The sequence below is a fragment of the Sus scrofa genome, chromosome 10 (genome assembly GCF_000003025.6).
Source record: "Sus scrofa isolate TJ Tabasco breed Duroc chromosome 10, Sscrofa11.1, whole genome shotgun sequence".
Classification (NCBI taxonomy): Eukaryota; Metazoa; Chordata; class Mammalia; order Artiodactyla; family Suidae; genus Sus; species Sus scrofa.
The window spans coordinates 17,244,114-17,261,604 of record NC_010452.4 but is presented as its reverse complement, the minus strand read 5'-3'; the positions used below and the strand labels follow the sequence as shown (position 1 = coordinate 17,261,604).

General features: G+C 40.6%; 1 protein-coding gene and 1 long non-coding RNA gene across 2 annotated transcripts in view; one reads left to right on the top strand and one right to left on the bottom strand.

Moving 5' to 3' along the window:
- LOC110255648 lies at positions 93-3,963 on the bottom strand. The gene is made up of 2 exons (XR_002336233.1): positions 3,169-3,963; positions 93-2,829 (listed from the first exon to the last, which is right to left on the bottom strand). It is a non-coding gene; the product is annotated as an uncharacterized LOC110255648 (long non-coding RNA).
- The window catches only part of ADSS (adenylosuccinate synthase), a 39,061-nt gene continuing 24,033 nt past the window's right edge, over positions 2,464-17,491 (top strand). Inside the window, 4 exon segments of the mRNA NM_001097508.1 lie at positions 2,464-2,719; positions 13,938-14,040; positions 14,880-14,948; positions 17,413-17,463. Coding sequence (NP_001090977.1) covers positions 2,537-2,719; positions 13,938-14,040; positions 14,880-14,948; positions 17,413-17,463 — 406 coding nt within the window. The 5' untranslated portion in view covers positions 2,464-2,536.

Here is a 17,491-nt window from a genome sequence, read left to right as displayed (position 1 = left end):
GCTCGAAGTCATAGATCCATACTTAAGAGACAACGTTTTCTTAAATCTGGAAAAGTAAAACATCAGGGGACTAGCATAAGAAATCAAAAAAATTATATTCATCCTCAAAAAGACTTCATTCAGAAAAGTAAAACATTAGGGAACCAGCACAAGAAATCATAAGTTACAATCATCCTCATTTTCTCATTTCGTCTCCTGTAAATCTTGTTAATCTTGACCTTGGGTTAGCAGCTTTATGAGTCAATTCTCCATTAAAGTTTTAGAAATTTTTACCCAGTTCAGTGTTGTGATCTTAAAGTTACCAAAAACCTGTATTCTAGAGTACTTGTTAGGGTCTTTTCCACAAATCTCCTTAAGATGAAGTATTTTTGTAGAAACACTTTGTAACGTGTCAGAGTAAAACAACTGTCTGTGAATGATAAAAGACTTAAATGCCCATTATTAAAGATCCAATGAGTTCATTATAGCGGAATTAACTGGGGAATTTGGTTAGTTCTATGACATAGACTATTTTATGAATGAATTCTGAATGATTAATCCCAGGACATATCAGACTTCTAGTAATGTCATATAATTTCTGAAATATTTATAGCATATACCTATATAGATGCAACTTAAAGAAGGCTTAGTATTATTTCCTATTTGTCAATGTTTCCCATGTAATTTTCCAAATAACCTAATTAATTTAATATCTCCCTTTTTATAAGGAGTGAGGGTAGAACTTTTGAAATGTTCCAGGAGCCCTCCAGAAAAACCCCAAAGTTAATTGAAGGTCAAAAAGACTTCATTTATAATGTGATTTGGGGGAAGTTTTTCAAAAATATCAAATTTTTGGACATGACTAAATTGAATCACAGATCATTATGAAATATTTTTTTCTTATTTTATATATATAATATATATGTATACTTTTGGCTATCCCATGGCATATGGAGTTCATTATGAAATATTTTTTATTATATATATAATATATATGTATACTTTTGGCTATCCCATGGCATATGGAGTTCATTATGAAATATTTTTTTCTTCTTACATATATATAATATATATATACATTTTTGGCTATCCCGTGGCATATGGAGTTGCCAGGCCACAGTTTCGACCTACAACCACAGCTGCACTAAGGCAGATCCTTTAACCCACTGTGTGGGGCCAGGGATCTAACCTGAACTGCACTGCAAGACACCACCAATCCCATTGGGCCACAGTGGGAACCCCATGAAATGATATTTAATTATTCATTTAACTAAAGTGACAAAAAGATTTCAAAGGTTACAGTATTGGTGCTGGGGCAGGGAGGAATCTGCGTTCCTTTTTTTTTTTTTTAAAGAGGGCCATGAAAATTCCTATGTGAAAAATGTCCTCCCTTACCACAGAAGAAGTTATATTCTTATCTTCCTTCTGGATATGCAGTCTGCTAGGAGGGGTATCTGCACGAGAGTTTCCCCTTTGGGCTTCCCGATGCCATTTAAAGTGGGATCTATTTGTTTTCACAGTATACTTGGGAATCTAGCGGCACCTGATGTATATGGAGGAGCACGATATACAGAAAGGGCTTGGGCTCTGGACTCAGACCATTTAGGTACCAATTCAACCCCCCTTAGAGGAAGTTAGCTAACTTTTAAACCCTGTAAAATAAGGATAAGATATTACTTATCTCATTTGGTTGTGGGAATTAAAAATGCATTACAGTATCAGGCACATATTACGCGACATTGGTAATTGACTCCCCCTCTCTGAGACTTTGCTACTAAAGTGTAAAATGAGAAGGTTTCGGGCTCTACTAGATCTCTACGTTTCCAGGACTAATGTCCTCTGCATGACTGCCTTACTTTGGAGTTTGCCCTTTTTGATCCTGGTCCCCATCTCTGTTCTCACTTGCAGAGCTTTACTTTCCAATACTGTCTGTAATTTGTCCCAACTTCACCTCATTTGTACTTTTAAATTCCACCCTTTGCATCTTGTATACATTATCTCATTCCTTAATAGAAACAAATTAAAAGATGATTTAAAAAAATGAACATATTCAGAGACCGAAACCTGCAGATGGCAGACACCAAATCACCGGAATACGTCGCTTGAGCCAGAGCGCTGCTTGGGAGTTGTAGTCCGACGCCCCGGCACGCACTTCCGCGCCTCTCCAGTTTGAAAAGCGGCCTTTCCCCGGCGAGTGGGCGGGGCGTCGAGGCTGAGGCACGCTTGAAGCCACGCCCCCTCCCCTTTCTGCTCGCCGGGTTCGCACTGGAGGGGCGCGCCCGGTCGCGGAAGGGGCGTATCCTTTTCCTGGGGCGGTGCTGCCGCGGCCGGCGTGCGCGGGGAGGTCCTGGTGCCCCCCTCCCCGAGAGGGCCGCGGGGACGCGGGGCGGGGCGGGCCTGGCGGGAGGGTGGCGACCCGGCAGGCGGGGCAGGGGCAGGGGCGGGCTGGCTCTGGCTCCTTCTTCCTCTGCATGTGGCTGGCGGCGGCAGAGCAGTTCAGTTCGCGCACTCCCGACCGCCCGCGTCCCCTTCGGGCTCTCCTCGCGTCTCTGGAGCCATGGCGTTCGCCGAGACCAACCCGGCGGCATCCTCCTTGCCCAACGGCGACTGCGGCCGCCCCAGGGCGCGGCCTGGAGGCAACCGGGTGACGGTGGTGCTCGGCGCGCAATGGGGCGACGAAGGCAAGGGGAAGGTGGTGGATCTGCTGGCGCAAGACGCCGACATCGTGTGCCGCTGCCAGGTGAGTCGGCCGGGCTCAGACGGGAAGCCAGCCCGGGAGCTGGGGCCCAGAACTCCAATCTACGGTCCAAACTAAGGTGTCACCTTGCGGGTCTCTCCTCATGTTATGACCTACAGCGAAGTGGAGAAATGGCGGGAGGTCAGAGACCCCTGACGAGGGGTCTTGGGTTGAGGGTTCGGGGAGGCTCTGGAAGAGAATGCAGGTTGATGCGGTGCCTTTGAGATGCGCGATGCCTGGAGAGTTGCAGTTTTCGGTCTGGGGACCAGTGCTCAAACCCGGGACTGGGTCAGGGTGGAGGCGGGATACGGTTTTGAGTTTGAGGATGTACCGCTCGAGGCCTGCCCCCGACTCGGAGCCGGAGACCCTGCGCGGCCGCAGAACCTTCCCCATCCTCACCCACCCGCCCAGGGGGACCAAGTGGGCCGAACTGCCCCGAAATCCAGACTCACCGCTCCTGCACCTGCAGGCCCCGAGCTTGAAGAGCTTTGCCGCCTCCGGTCCACTTTGTTGACGCGAGAACCCACCTCCGGGGTTAGAACTGTTTAATGGCCCCGTTTTCTTTTTTCCTCTGTACCCGGTATACTAACGGGAAATTATTTTTACTTGTTGGTCCCAGAGGAGGGAATCCTAGCTCTTTTACAGGTGAGACAAGTAAATACACGGATGTCAAATCCAGTATTTAGAAATATTTACATTGTTACGGCTCACATCTAGAACGAACCCGGGAAATGGAATAGTAATGTACTTCCTACCGGGAGACACGTGGTTTCCAGTGTAAGCTTTCTTCCTATTTGTCGTTTGCTTTGAAGCAGCCTAGAGGCTAGGCCTTTGTAAAGGCTCTTAAATAACTATTACCAATTTCAAAAATCGAAATAGTTGAGCAATAACCACTTTCAAAACAAATTCTAATGTAATATCTGAAGTTACCTGCTCCCTGTTTAGGTTGCAAGAATCTTTCTTCCTCCTGAACATACATGACACAACATGATGACACTGTGTATGTTAACAAGTTTTTATGCCCACTTGAGTGTTAGTTTTCTACCCAAAATGGAACACCATTTGAGCCTGCAGAAAAGCTAATCGTAGGTACAGCAAAAGTTAAAAATGCAAAAATCTTGTTTTTTGTTTTTTGGTTTTTTTTGCAGGCAGAAATCCACCCTGTCCATTCCTTGGATAAGATAGCTGTTGGCACCAGTGGCCTCTTAGCACCACCACCTTCCAGTTCTCCACCCCTCAGGCCACACACATACCTTGCTTAATGACACCCTTAAAGGGTTGCCTTTGAATTCCTGCCTCTCGCTGCCTTAGGAGCTGCTCCAGAAAGCTGGCCTTCACCTTCCTTTTGTCTTAAAATCGAATCTGGCTGTGCTGTGGAAAAAGTAGTATGGGGGCACCTTATTCTTTCTGGGTAGGAGGAGAGAGAGGCTGTTTATTTACTTCACTCATTTCTTTTTTTTTTTTTTTTTTTTTTTTTTTTTTTTTGTCTTTTTGTCTTTTTGCTGTATCTTGGGCCGCTCCCTCGGCATATGGAGGTTCCCAGGCTAGGGGTCCAATCAGAGCTGTAGCCACCGGCCTACGCCAGAGCCACAGCAACTCGGGATCCGAGCCGCGTCTGCAACCTACACCACAGCTCACGGCAACGCCGGATCGTTAACCCACTGAGCAAGGGCAGGGATCGAACCCGCAACCTCATGGTTCCTAGTCGGATTCGTTAACCACTGCGCCACCACGGGAACTCCTACTTCACTCATTTCTGACATCTTTCTTACCTGACAATAGGAGTCCTCAGGTTGAGCCACATCATGGCTTGTTAGAAGACTGGGGGAATGTTACCATTTTGCATTTATTCTAGAAGAACCTCAATTTTAATATCCCTTTGAAAAGTAGTAGAATCAGTCTGTTGATTGGAGACAGTGTTACTATGTTACTGTAAAGGTTGTCTTGAAGGAGGTCATGGACCAATCTGAACTGATGCCCTTGGAAAGGCTAGAGAGACATGGTTGAGAAGGAGCCAAGTTTGGCTTTAAAGTGTTAGCTGAAGATAAAGGCTTATTAGGCAGACTTTACTACCTATGTCAACTTTTAACTTACCTTCCTTATTTAATTTTAAAAATTTGGTATTCTTCTAGTGGCTTTTAAGAAGGGTTCTTATGTCTTATTAGTGCAGGTAAACAAGTAATGAACAGATTTCAGTATATCCCTTTTGTTTCACCTTGGTTAACTTTAGGCACTTCTAGTCGGCTGACGTCTACTTAGTGAAGTTCTCCTGGCTTAGAAAATTGAAGGTTATGGAATGTGGAAATTCTTAATGAGTATGTATAAAGAGCTGGGGAAAGTCAGCTTTAGGAAAGACATTTGGAGCTTGAATTGCTTTGTTTAATGATTCAAGTTTTGTGTATTGTTGAAAATAATATGTACTTTATTAGAGTTTAATCTATGTATTTTTGTCATATTCCTGCCATAAACTCTAATTTTATACTGTGTTTCACCAGAAGTGGTATATGTATAATGTATCTCTATTTCAATAATGGAATCATAAAATAAGGAATTTCTTCCAAGAAGAATACAATTTTTTAAAAGAAAAACAGACACTATATATAAACTGTATATTTTAATATATAAAATGCTTTTTTGGAAAGAAGAGATGCAAAACTGGTGTTGTTTCATCATTATAGCACTTAAGGGGTGTATTTCAGATTCAGGATTTATAGGGCATTACTTTTAACTTGTTAGATGCTCTAGGCCCTTAAATAAGTATGTAGAACTTGCATGAAAGAATGACTTAATTTTAAATCGATAGGTCTCTTAAGAAAAAGAGAAGAATAATTAAGCATAGGACCAACTCCTTGCACTGTTCACTCATCCAGCAATGATATAGTGAGTATCTACAGGGGACCATTTAGCCCAGAATTAAAAGCTGAGAAGTGCAGGGCTTGTGCCCACAAGGAGCTTAGAGACTAGTGGATGACTTACCTAAATAAGTATTGCCAGGGTAGGAATGAAGAAGGGTGCTAGGCTTTTCAAGGATTAAAGTATGGAAATAGGAAGGCCCTTTTCTATAAGGAAGCCTATTACAGTCCCCCCTATCCTCTCCAAGTAAACTATGATTCTTTATTTCCTTTATTTTGTTGAGTAGAAGGTACAGAGCTTTTAACTTTGCAGTTTATACCAGGCCTTAAGCAAGGGCTTATTTATTGTTGGGCAAAGTTAAGTTTGGTAGTCTTGGTTACAATGACAGGCATGAAGTTGCCAGTGATCAGGCAACTTGAGCACTATTTCTCTCCTTTGTGTTTCCCCCCCAGGGTTTTAAAGTTAACATAAAGAGGAAATATTAACTAAAATTAATTATTAAGGGAAAGCGTATCCTGTCACTTGCTATGTATAAAATTGGCCATCAAAGGAAACACACTGAAAAATCGTAAATTTATAGCTGGATACTGGTATATGCTGAAGGCTCTGAAACCAGTATTAGCAAGTGACAAAGACATGTAAAAGACAGGCCAGCAGCAGACTGCGACTTTCTCCTTGAAATAATCAGAAAGGTTGAAAGATAACTTAAAAGGAGTTAACATCAGTGTTGTTTAATGCCTTGACCTTGTACAGCTAAAATCTTATAAACCATTTCTGTAATTTTGAAGGTGGTGGAAAATTAGCATTTAAGGTAAGCCATTCTTGCATTTTTATAACAATTGCTGTTTCTGTGTCTCCTGACCATCAGGGTTCTTTCTGATATGTAATAGTTCCCAAGTGAATACCAGTGTGTGGTTAAATCTTGCTTTCTTGGATTATTTTGCTTTCCTTACTAGAACATACTTTTTTCCCCCAAAGACGACATGTTCCTTTTTTGTTTTTTCCTTAGCACCTTTGTGAGGCAGAAAGGAAGTAAATAAATACTCAACCAATATTTATTGGGGGACCTGGATCACCTTTAGAAATTTCTTCGAAATCAGTCCTCTAGCTCTTTCTTTTCAATTATTTTAACATACCTGGGACAGTGTAATTGACCGTTGGCCTAAGTTTTAACCGTCGTAGCGCAATGGTTAACGAATCCGACTAGGACCCATGAGGTTGCAGGTTCCATCCCTGGCCCTGTTCAGTGGGTTGAGGAGCTGGCGTTGCCCTGAGCTGTGATGTAGGTCGCAGACGAGGCTCAGATCCTTCGTTGCTGTGGCTGTGGTGTAGGCCGGTGGCTACAGCTCCGATTTGACCCCTAGCCTGGGAATCTCCATTTGCCATGGGAATGGCCCTAGAAAAAGCAAAAAGACCAAAAAAAAAAAAAGTTTTAACATGGAATCCCCAGCAACCGTGGATTAATTTTTGTTACTTAGTATTTTTAGCAAGTATTTTTTACCATTATGTTCGAAGGCTTTACTAGTTTAAAGTCTTGTATCTGTGAGAAAATTGATAACTGATATTTGTCATTTTTGTGTGTTTCCGCCGCAGATGTCAGCTGAATGCTATGTACTTTTAGTGGTTTTTCTCGGCTGAGAGCAGTAGATCTCAAAGTATGATCAATAAGGATATCTCAAGTTGTTTACTGCTTAAACCTGTTGTATTCGTGTATATAATATACCATCATCTCTATTTTGAGGCATGAAGTTTTAAATTATATGAGATCATCTCAGTATCTGATCAGTATTATTCTGTTTCTCTAATTTTGGTGAGAATGTGTGGGTTAGTTGGGTAGTTTCAAGTATCTAGGAAAGATTGTTGCCTCGAGCAGATCTAGAGTGAACTGGTAAATTGATATATACTTAATAACTTACTTACTGGGTAACTGGATGCAAAACTACTTATCTTTTGGGGACTAGGTCAGATTTTGACATCAAGGATTAATGTGGATGAGTTACATACCTTTAAGTGAAGATTGGTGATGTTAGAATTTTTATCAGTGGGAAAAGGGGACACTGGAGTATTCAGTATTGTCTGGGGAGAGCAATTGAAAAGAGCAGTGAATAGATGATAGTTCCCATGGCTACTCTGGCTACTCTGCAGATTCTTTAAATTGAACCAAGTTTTAATTATGTTTAATTCAATATAAAATTCCTCTTTAAAAAATAGGAGGTCCCAGGGAATTTTTAAAAGTGAGGTTTTTGTCTGTATCAAGTTTTTTTTTTTTTTTTTTTTTTTTGGCCATTTCTTGGGCCGCTCCCGAGGCATACAGAGGTTCCCAGGCTGGGGGTCGAATCGGAGCTGTAGCCCGCCGGCCTATACCACAGCCACAGCAACGCGGGATCCAAGCCGCGTCTGCAACCTACACCACAGTTCACGGCAACGCCGGATCCTCAACCCACTGAGCAAGGCCAGGGATCGAACCCGCAACCTCATGGTTCCTAGCCGGATTTGTTAACCACTGCACCACGACGGGAACTCCTGTCTGTATCAAGGTTTTTAAAAAACCTTTTAAAGAAAGAATTTTATGCATGAGAGAAAACTTTTTTGACTTGAAATCTGTGGTTCAATTTCAGTGTGTTTTTTTTTTTTAAATATCTCCGTAAATGTAATGATTAGGTGAATTTTTATCAAGCAAAGAGCTGCATACCATTTCGGGTTTATGCATTTTTGTTGTCGTTATATGTCTGATCCTTCCATCTATCTCTGGTCATCTATGACCCTTGTTTAGTAAGTGTGTATATTAGAATTTGGTACCTGGAGTCTAGAGCTTCTTAACTAGGAACCTGAGGCCCTCCAGGGTTTTGTCCTTTTCCATTTTCATTGTGAGAAGTTGTTTTCTGGTGATAACTTAAGGTACAGAAATACAAGGTACCTGAGATTTTCATCATTTGTGTGACATTTGTCTGTATATGAAACTGGAAGGTAACCATAATACTGTAAGGTAAAGTGGCTATCTTAAGCTTTAAAGAGGTAATTGAGCAGTGCACTTGGATATCTTTGCTAAAAAGAAATTCAGACACCCTGTATATGTTTTCTCTTCCTATCTAGTGTGTCTGGTTACTGTTGAATTGTTCAATTTGATCAACTTACTGCTAGTGACTTAACTTGCTCTACTTTGAAATCATAGGCTAATTGCAATTAATTATACAAATGGTTTTATGAAAGAACAGTCATCCTTGTTTGTAATTGCTATTTATTTATTTTGCTTTTTAGGTCCTCATCCACGGCATATGGAGGTTCCCAGGCTAGGGGTCTAATCGGAGCTGCAGCTGCCGGCCTGCATCACAGCCACAGCCACATCCACGCCAGATCCGAGCTGTGTCTGCAACCTACACCACAGCTCACGGCAATGCCAGATCCTTAAACTACTGAGCGAGGCCAGGGATCGAATCTGCAACCTCATGGTTCCTAGTCAGATTCATTTCTGCTGTGCCATGACGGGAACTCCTTATTTATTCATTTTTTTTTATGTGCGGCATATGGAAGTTCCTGGGCCAGGGATTGAGTCCCAGCCACATCTGCAGCAATGCCAGATCCATCAACCCACTGCGTGGGGCCAGGGATTGAAGCTGCACCTCTGCAGTGACCCGAATTACTGCAGTCAGGTTCTTAACCCATTGCACCACAGCAAGAACTCCTATAATTGCTTTATTGCTGTGGATCGACAGATGTTTTAGTTTCGGCAAATCTCAAAATGTTTCATTGGGAAAGGGCTACAGGCCTTACAGTCTTTACCAAGAAACTGCACAGATTAATAAGCATCGACTCAAAAGATTGTTAAGTTTCTAAGAAGCTTGAACACTAGATAAGAAATAGGAACCCTTTTTTGGTTGCTGGCATAGTTCAAAGGCACGAGGTTCAAGGCATTGCTGCTCTCTGCTGTAATGCAGTGTTTACGCTGACTTCTTGATTGATGTTCATTTTGAGCTGTGTGATTACAGTACAGTGTTGATGTATTCAGAGCACAAAGGACAAAGAGAAAATCCACAGACTATTTTAGAAGCCTAAGTGGCCTGAGAAATGCCTCTGGGCCCTGTGCATGAAATTGTTAGCCCTCAACACTGTTGCTAGAAAAGAGACATCATTGTTTCAGGTTTGTAACACTGTTAAGAGGCAGATGACTGCCTTTATGGCCTCTCTCACAGTAGGAACTCAAAATCAGGAGTGAATTTTGGGAGGAGGAAGATGGAATAGCAAACTAAGTTAAGAATCAGGAGACAGGAGTTCCCCTCATGGCTCAGAGGAAAGGAATCTGACTAGCATCCATGAGGACGCAGGTTTGACCCTGGCCTTGCTCAGTGGGTTAAGGATCTGGTGGTGTTGGGAGCTGTGGTGTAGATCGCAGATCTGGCATTGCTGTGGTTGTGGTGTAGGCCAGAGGTATGACTCCAATTCAGCCCCTAGCCTGGGAACCTCAATATGCCATGGGTACAGTCCCAAAAAGACAAAAAAAAAAAAAAAAAAAGAATCAGGAGATATATATATTTTACCTTTTAGTATCGCAACCATGGCATTTGGCTAGGGGTCCAATCAGAGCTGAAGTTGCTGGCCTACACCACAGCCACAGCAATGCCAGATCTGAGCTGTGTCTATGACCTACACCACAGCGCACAGCAACACCAGAGCCTTGACCCACTGAGCGAGGCCAGGGATCAAACCTGCATCCTCATGTTTACTAGTCAGATTCATTTCCACTGACCCACGACAGGAACTCCCCGCTTCTAAACTTTTTAAAAAAGAAATCTCTCCTGGACCTTTGGAGCTTCAAAACTAGAAACTTCATACCTATCAACATCTCCTGATCCAAACTTTTATTCTAGAGTTGGGCTTGACAGCCTCTGGTTCTGAGAAGCCATGGAAAGAAAATTTAAAGCAAGTTTCTTCTGACTTTCTTTGTTTTTTGTCTTTTTAGGGCTGTTCCTGCAGCATATGCAGGTTCCCGGGCTAGGGGTCAAATCGGAGCTACAGCTGTCGCCCACAGCCACAGGCATAGCAACGCCAGATCCAAGCTGCGTCTGTGACCTACACCACAGCTCATGGCAACGCTGGGTCCTTAACCCAGTGAGCAAGGCCAGGGATCAAACCTGCAACCTTCTGGTTCCTAGTTGGATTCGTTTTTGCTGCGCCACGATGGGAACTCCTGACTTTCTTAAGCTTAAAATCAAAATGGGAAGAAAAGTATACCTGGAAAAACTGAGAACAGTTACAAAATAACTAAATACTGTTATATCATCCCTGTATCCTGCAATACTGTGTATTTTCTTGGTACTGCGGGAAAGGTTTGTTCTTGACAGCATAAATATTAAAATTTAGAAGTTAATCGCTTTTTAAAATTGAAGTATAGTTGCTTTATGATATTGTGTCAGTTTCCAGTATACAGAAGTTTTTGTTTTTATATTCTGCTATTACTGGTGCAATATGTGAACTTAGCCAGCTGTATGCATACTATGTTCCAATGAGTTTGTTTTTTCGAGTCATTTGAATTTTTTGTTTGCAAGCCATGGCAAGAAACTGTCTTAGGCAAAAAGGGGATATGTTTGAAGGAAGAGCAGGATGACCAATCCTTAGAGTGGCCAGAGACAAAGGCAGCTCCTGGGATCCCTTGCAGCCAGAACTGGCAGCTTTTCGCCTTAGGATGCTCACTTAGGTGATAGGCATCTCCCAACTCCTAACTGCCTTCCTAGCAAAAGCAAATTCCCAAGAGAGTGGTGCTTGATTGGCCCAGGCTCGGATCAGGTTTCCTTGCCTGGATCCATTACTATGGCTGGAGGTGATGATTACAGGATTTATAAAGTAAGGGGTGAGCGGGAGGGAGGTAGAGAGACTGAAGGTACAAAAGGCATAGCTGACCTACAATGAATTTCATATGGGAAAATAAAGAGATGAGGAAACATTAATTCAGGGTTATTCTTATTTATAATTGTTTTCTGATACACTGTAGACCTCTAGTGCTTTTCTAGAGGGAAGACTGGCATTAAATAGGTTTTTATTGTTTTCACTATAATTAAAAATAGAGTTAGCTGTATTTTTTTAAAAAAACTAATTAAAAGTATACACAAGAAACTTTGTTCTTCATTTTTGAAAACACAGAATTTTAGTTCTGCTTTCTCCCTCTCCCTGTCATAATGTTCTAATTTATTTCAGTGAAATACACTGTTTTTCCTGGTCATTAAGAAACTTATTTAATATTTATGTTCAGTATTAATGTAAGAATAATGGTCAAAGAAAATTGGTAAAATAAACTCCAAGTTAGGGGATGTTTTTGTGACTGGTGAACGCTCATTGGATGACTGCATTTTCTTTGATTTATCTATTCTGAATACTATTAATTTGGATTTATTCTACTGGGGAGTAGAACAGCTTTATTTTCTAGATAGAGTAGGTAAATTTTGTTTTCTAAAATTAATCAGTCCATATCAAGTAAGTACTAACAATGTCATAGCACTTTATTGATCACCATGGGAGAAGCAAAGAAACTGAGTCCTTATACTTAAAGAATTTGTATCTATCATCTCACATCTATCCCTACTCAATTTTGCATTTTTTACTGTTATTTAATATAATTAAATAAGGAAAACATCATACAAGGCATTATAAACCTATATTTTAACTCAGAGACTTGCCACAACATGCAACCACATTTTTGTTTTTTTGTTTCTTGGGGTTTTAGATGTTTTAATTTCAGAATTCAAAATGCTAAAAAAAATTAAAGACATCTGAGATTATTAAGAAATATATTCTATTGATATAATTGATCTGGAAAACAACATTAATTGCTATTGCACAGCTCTTTGTCCGTCAAACAGTTAATTGAGCAGATTCTTTTTTTAGGTTAAGTAATATAAAACACACAACAATGATGATTAAAAGTCACTGCTAAATACTACATGAGTGACTGGGGTCATAAAAAAATTATGGGAATTTAGCAAAGCAGCAGGAGGTAGTTACATATAACTATTAATATGAGTATGTGATTAATATTGTATCTGAGAGAATAGCTTACCACATTTACTTGGGGGCATCTCTGTCAAAAGTAGATCAAAGGATATATTTATCACCCATCATTTATCTGGCCTCTCCAGGGCTACTTAGGAAAACCCTTAAGCGTAATTAAACAAATATGTTTTTGCCACTCATCTTGGTACAGGCTCCATAGAGCTGCGGGGTGAGAAGCAGTTCTGTCACAAATAGGAGGTCCTGCAACCTGAGAGGACATGCACATCCACAGGTTCTGCATCCAAGGATCCAATCAACTGTCAATCGAAAACATGTGAAAAAAAAAATTCCAGAAAGTTCCAAAAAAGCAACCTTGAATTCGTTATGCTGACAACTATTTACCCAGCATTCACATTGTTTCCAATTTACATAGCATTTACATTGTATTAGGCATTGTAGGTGATCTAGAGATGATTTAAAGTGTGCTTGAGGATGTGCATAGGCTTTATGCAAATACTACACTGTTTTATACAAGGGACTTAAGCATCTGTGGATTTTGGTATCTTTGGGGGTCCTGGAACCAGTCTCCTGTGGATGTAGAGGGAGGACTGGATCTGCCCTTGCAGTTTGCTGGTGGGTGGTGGTGGTGGTTGGTTGAGGTGATGGTTGGCAGTAGTGGTCCTGCTGAAACCTCTTTGATTTGCTAATAACACATGATCTCGCTTCGGACCTGTGTTTGAGGACAATTTCCTGATCTCCCAAGACGAATTTTGTATATTCCAATCTATAAATATTTTAGGTAGCACCACTTAACATTTGAAGCTTCATCTGTGGTTTTTTTTGTGAAATGACCCTGCACTAAAACTTACTTTAGGGAGTTCCCATCCTGGCTCAGTGGAAACGAACCTGACTAGCATCCATGAGGACGTGGGTTCGATCCCTGGCCTCGCTGAGCAGGTTAAGGATCCAACATCGCTGTGACCTGTGAAGTAGGTTGCAGATATGGCTCAGATCTGGTGTTGCTACGGCTGTGGCATAGGCTGGCAGCTGCAGCTCCAATTTGATCCCTAGCCTGGGGACTTCATATGCCGAAGGTGTAGCCCTAAAAAGAAAAAAAAAGAAGGAACATGTCTTCCTATCTCTGAGAAACCTGACTTCTTCCGTTTCCAGATCCTGTCAGGTGTTACCATTCAAGTGTACCAGAAATAGTGGGGAGAGGAGAGGGAATAGCCAAACTATTGTAAAGCCTCTAAATAAGTGTTTCTGGTCAACAGTTAGGTTTTCTTAAGTTAAACTGGCATTTTAGCAGGAGATCATTAATTCACTTTGGGAGGAGATTATTACTTGCGTTTATTGTCAGGTTCATTTTTCCCATCTTGTGTTGCAGGGAGGAAATAACGCTGGCCATACAGTTGTTGTAGATTCTGTGGAATATGATTTTCATCTTTTACCCAGTGGAATAATTAATCCGAATGTTACTGCATTCATTGGTAAGTATATAACCTGAACTTAGGGATTTTTTCCCCCAGAATGATAATAGTGTTCATTTTTCAATATCTAAACTGGTTTAATCTCTAAATCAAATGGTTCATTGATTGCTTATTAATATTGACAGTGATACCTTGGGAAATATACCTAACTTTGGCTGTTTTACAGTTTTTAGATCTTTTAGCACTAATACTTTTTGGAATGATTACTTTTCATTTATTTCTGATCACTGGCAATTTTAATTCTATAACAATGTTAGGTCATCAAGTCAGCTTTCCAAACAGTGTGAAGCATTATAAGAAATATGGGAGGTCTGTGTTTCATGGGTTGATTTTGAACCTTTATAATGTACGATGCAACCTGTCATTTTCTATTCTAGATTTTTTTTGTTTTTAAAAATGCTATTCACAACCCATTAAATTGATTATATGGCCACTAATAGGCCCCCAATTTGAAAGACATTGCTTTGGAATCTGCTGTGATCTGATTCAGTGTGCCGAAAACTCTGTAACTAGTTTCTTTCAAAATGACAGTTTCACTTTGTTGAAAAGAAATTTCTAATTATGTTGAGTGTAGTTTTAGTGTTTTATATGCTATGTTATGTTCTCTTATGTATGTATTTGTATTATACTACTGTTTAAAACCTGGAATTATTTCTGTGATAACTCCCTGATAAATTACAATGTCCTATTGATCAAAATGCCTCCCTGAGATAGTTATTGTGGATGTCTTTGTTTAAATACCACTATGTGTGCCTATGTTAGAAGTATAGATGTTTAAATTTGAGATTTTTATTTGTGTTGTGTGTGTTTTTGTTTTGTTTTGTTTTGTTTTTCTATAGGAAATGGTGTGGTAATTCATCTACCTGGATTGTTTGAGGAAGCAGAGAAAAATGTTCAAAAAGGAAAAGGTATGAAAGAATGAGTCTGCTTTGGCTGGTAATGAGTTTTTTAAAATAAATTATTATTTTTACTGAGATTTCATTCCAGAAAAGATTTAACATTTTGGTCTCCTACTTTATTTTTTATAATGATTTTTGTTTTTTCCGTTATAGCTGATTTACAAGGTCTCCTGCTTTAAAGTTACAAGTTATTGTAGGAGACATTTTTTGTTTAATTTTTAAAATATTTTTATTTATTTTTAAATGATTTTTTTCCCTTATAATTGGTTTCCAATATAGTGCACATTTTTTAATGTCCATTATTAACTTTAATTCATTACAATTAGTATTTTAAACAAAAGGCAAACATAACAAGGTTGTTGTGTCAGTCCTGAGTTTTTGCACATTGGTCATCTGTCAACTTTATCTAGAATTACCATGTGTTGGTGGCAAAACTCTAGGAAATTCATTTTGCCATTTGTGCTCAAGTCAGCATCCCCTTTTGCCAAAGTCAGAGATTAGCTGAAGGCACATCAGGAGCTCCTGGCCCCACTGTGTACATGTTCCTCTCCTTTCCTAGAGGATCTCGACTCCCTTGGTTGCCACAACCCAGGGATAAAAGAGGGTCATTTAGGTCCTTCCCTCCAGATGAGGGATAGTGCTCCTTCCATCTTAAAAAAAAAAAAAAAAAAAAAAAAGGAAAAAAAAAAAAGACTTGATTTCCCATATTTTCTCATCTTTTCTGGATTTTTGGAATTCTGTTTATAATCAATTTGGCTGCCTTGCCAGAGTTTGAGGAGAATGTGGCAGAGCCAAAAATATGCAATTGAGGATAATCAATTGTAGTTTCTCCTTAGCTCATATTTAAAGTACTAGTGTAGTTTCTCCTTAGCTCATATTTAAAGTCCTGCATTCTATTATGTTGTTAAAGTTTATTTTTCACATTTAAAGGTAGCAGTATCCCCTCAAGTGTTCCTAACAGCTAAGTCTGACTTCGTAGAATCCTGTCTTGCTATGATCTCTGTTGTTCTCCCTGAATTTTTACCTATGTGCCTGTCATTTATTTATTTATTTATTTATTTATTTGGGCTGCACTCGCGGCATATGGAGGTTCCCCTGGCTAGGGGTCAAATTGGAGCTGCAGCTGCCGGCCTACACCACAGCCACAGCAATGCCAGATCCGAGCTGCATCCGTCACTGAGCCATGACGGGAACTCCCAAATACTCGTTTTAAAAACAGAGTTTAGGGAGTTCCCATTGTGGCGCAGTGGTTAACGAATCCGACTAGGAACCATGAGATTTCAGGTTCGATCCCTGGCCTCGCTCAGTGGGTTAAGGATCTGGCGTTGCTGTGAGCTGTGGTGTAGGTTGCAGACGAGGCTCGGATCCCGTGTTGCTGTGGCTGTGGTGTAGGCTGGCAGCTGCAGCTCCGATTTGACCCCTAGCCTGGGAACCTCCATATGCCTCGGGAGCGGCCCAGGAAAGGCAAAAAGACCAAAATAAATAAATAAATAAATAAATAAAAATAGGGCTAGTGGCTTGTCCTTAGAATGCATACAGCCTACTATGTCTTTAAAGAAAGATACTTAGATTCATTTATCTATCCACTCAACTATTATTTTGGGGGGAACATTTATTGGATGACAGGGCCCATGCTGTGAAAACTGATGACCCCTGCTCTCAGGCATTCATACTTAAATGGGCAGATAAATCTTGTTATAATTCCGTATGATAAGTACAGTAATTGATAGTACTTTGGAGGAATTAGAACATTTTGTTACTTTGTTTAATCACACTTTCTATAATTGTCTTTTGGAAAAGGTACCACTCCCAAAATTCACTTTCCTCTCAAAATTGTCCCTTTCTCTGCACCTCACTCCCACTCCCTCACCCCTGCCTCCAACAAAATGCTATGTCCTACACTTTTGTTTTGGATTCCTAGAAGTATTTTATGTGGCTGGCTGGCCTGAGTTTGGAGCTTTTCATTTTTACTTAATTTTTTTTGTCTTTTGTCCTTTTGTGGCCGTACCCACGGCATATGGAGGTTCCCAGGCTGGGGGTCTAATTGGAGCTGTAGCCGCCGGCCTACACCACAGCCATAGCAACACCAGATCCAAGCCACGTCTTTGACCTACACCATAGCTCACGGCAATGCCAGATCCTTAACCCACTGAGCGAGGCCAGGGATGGAACCTGCAACCTCATGGTTCGTAGTCGGGTTCGTAGTCAGATTCGTTTCCACTGCGCCACAACAGGAACCCCGAGTTTGGAGCTTTTTAGAGCAAAACACTTAGATGGAATTTGTGAATGAGTTTGTATAATGAATGACAGGTGACAAAACTCTTGTTAAACATTTTTCCTATAGAAGACAAGACACTAAAATGATTAATTCAGTGAAAAATGCTAAAAATAGTGTATTTTTTAAGAAGTTAAGATTTAAAATTATTGTACAAAATGTTCAATTAAATAAATCTTTTTTTCCCCTTCCCTCTAGGTCTGGAAGGCTGGGAAAAAAGGCTTATCATATCTGACAGAGCTCATATTGGTAAGGGGAACATAATGCATTTATTTAT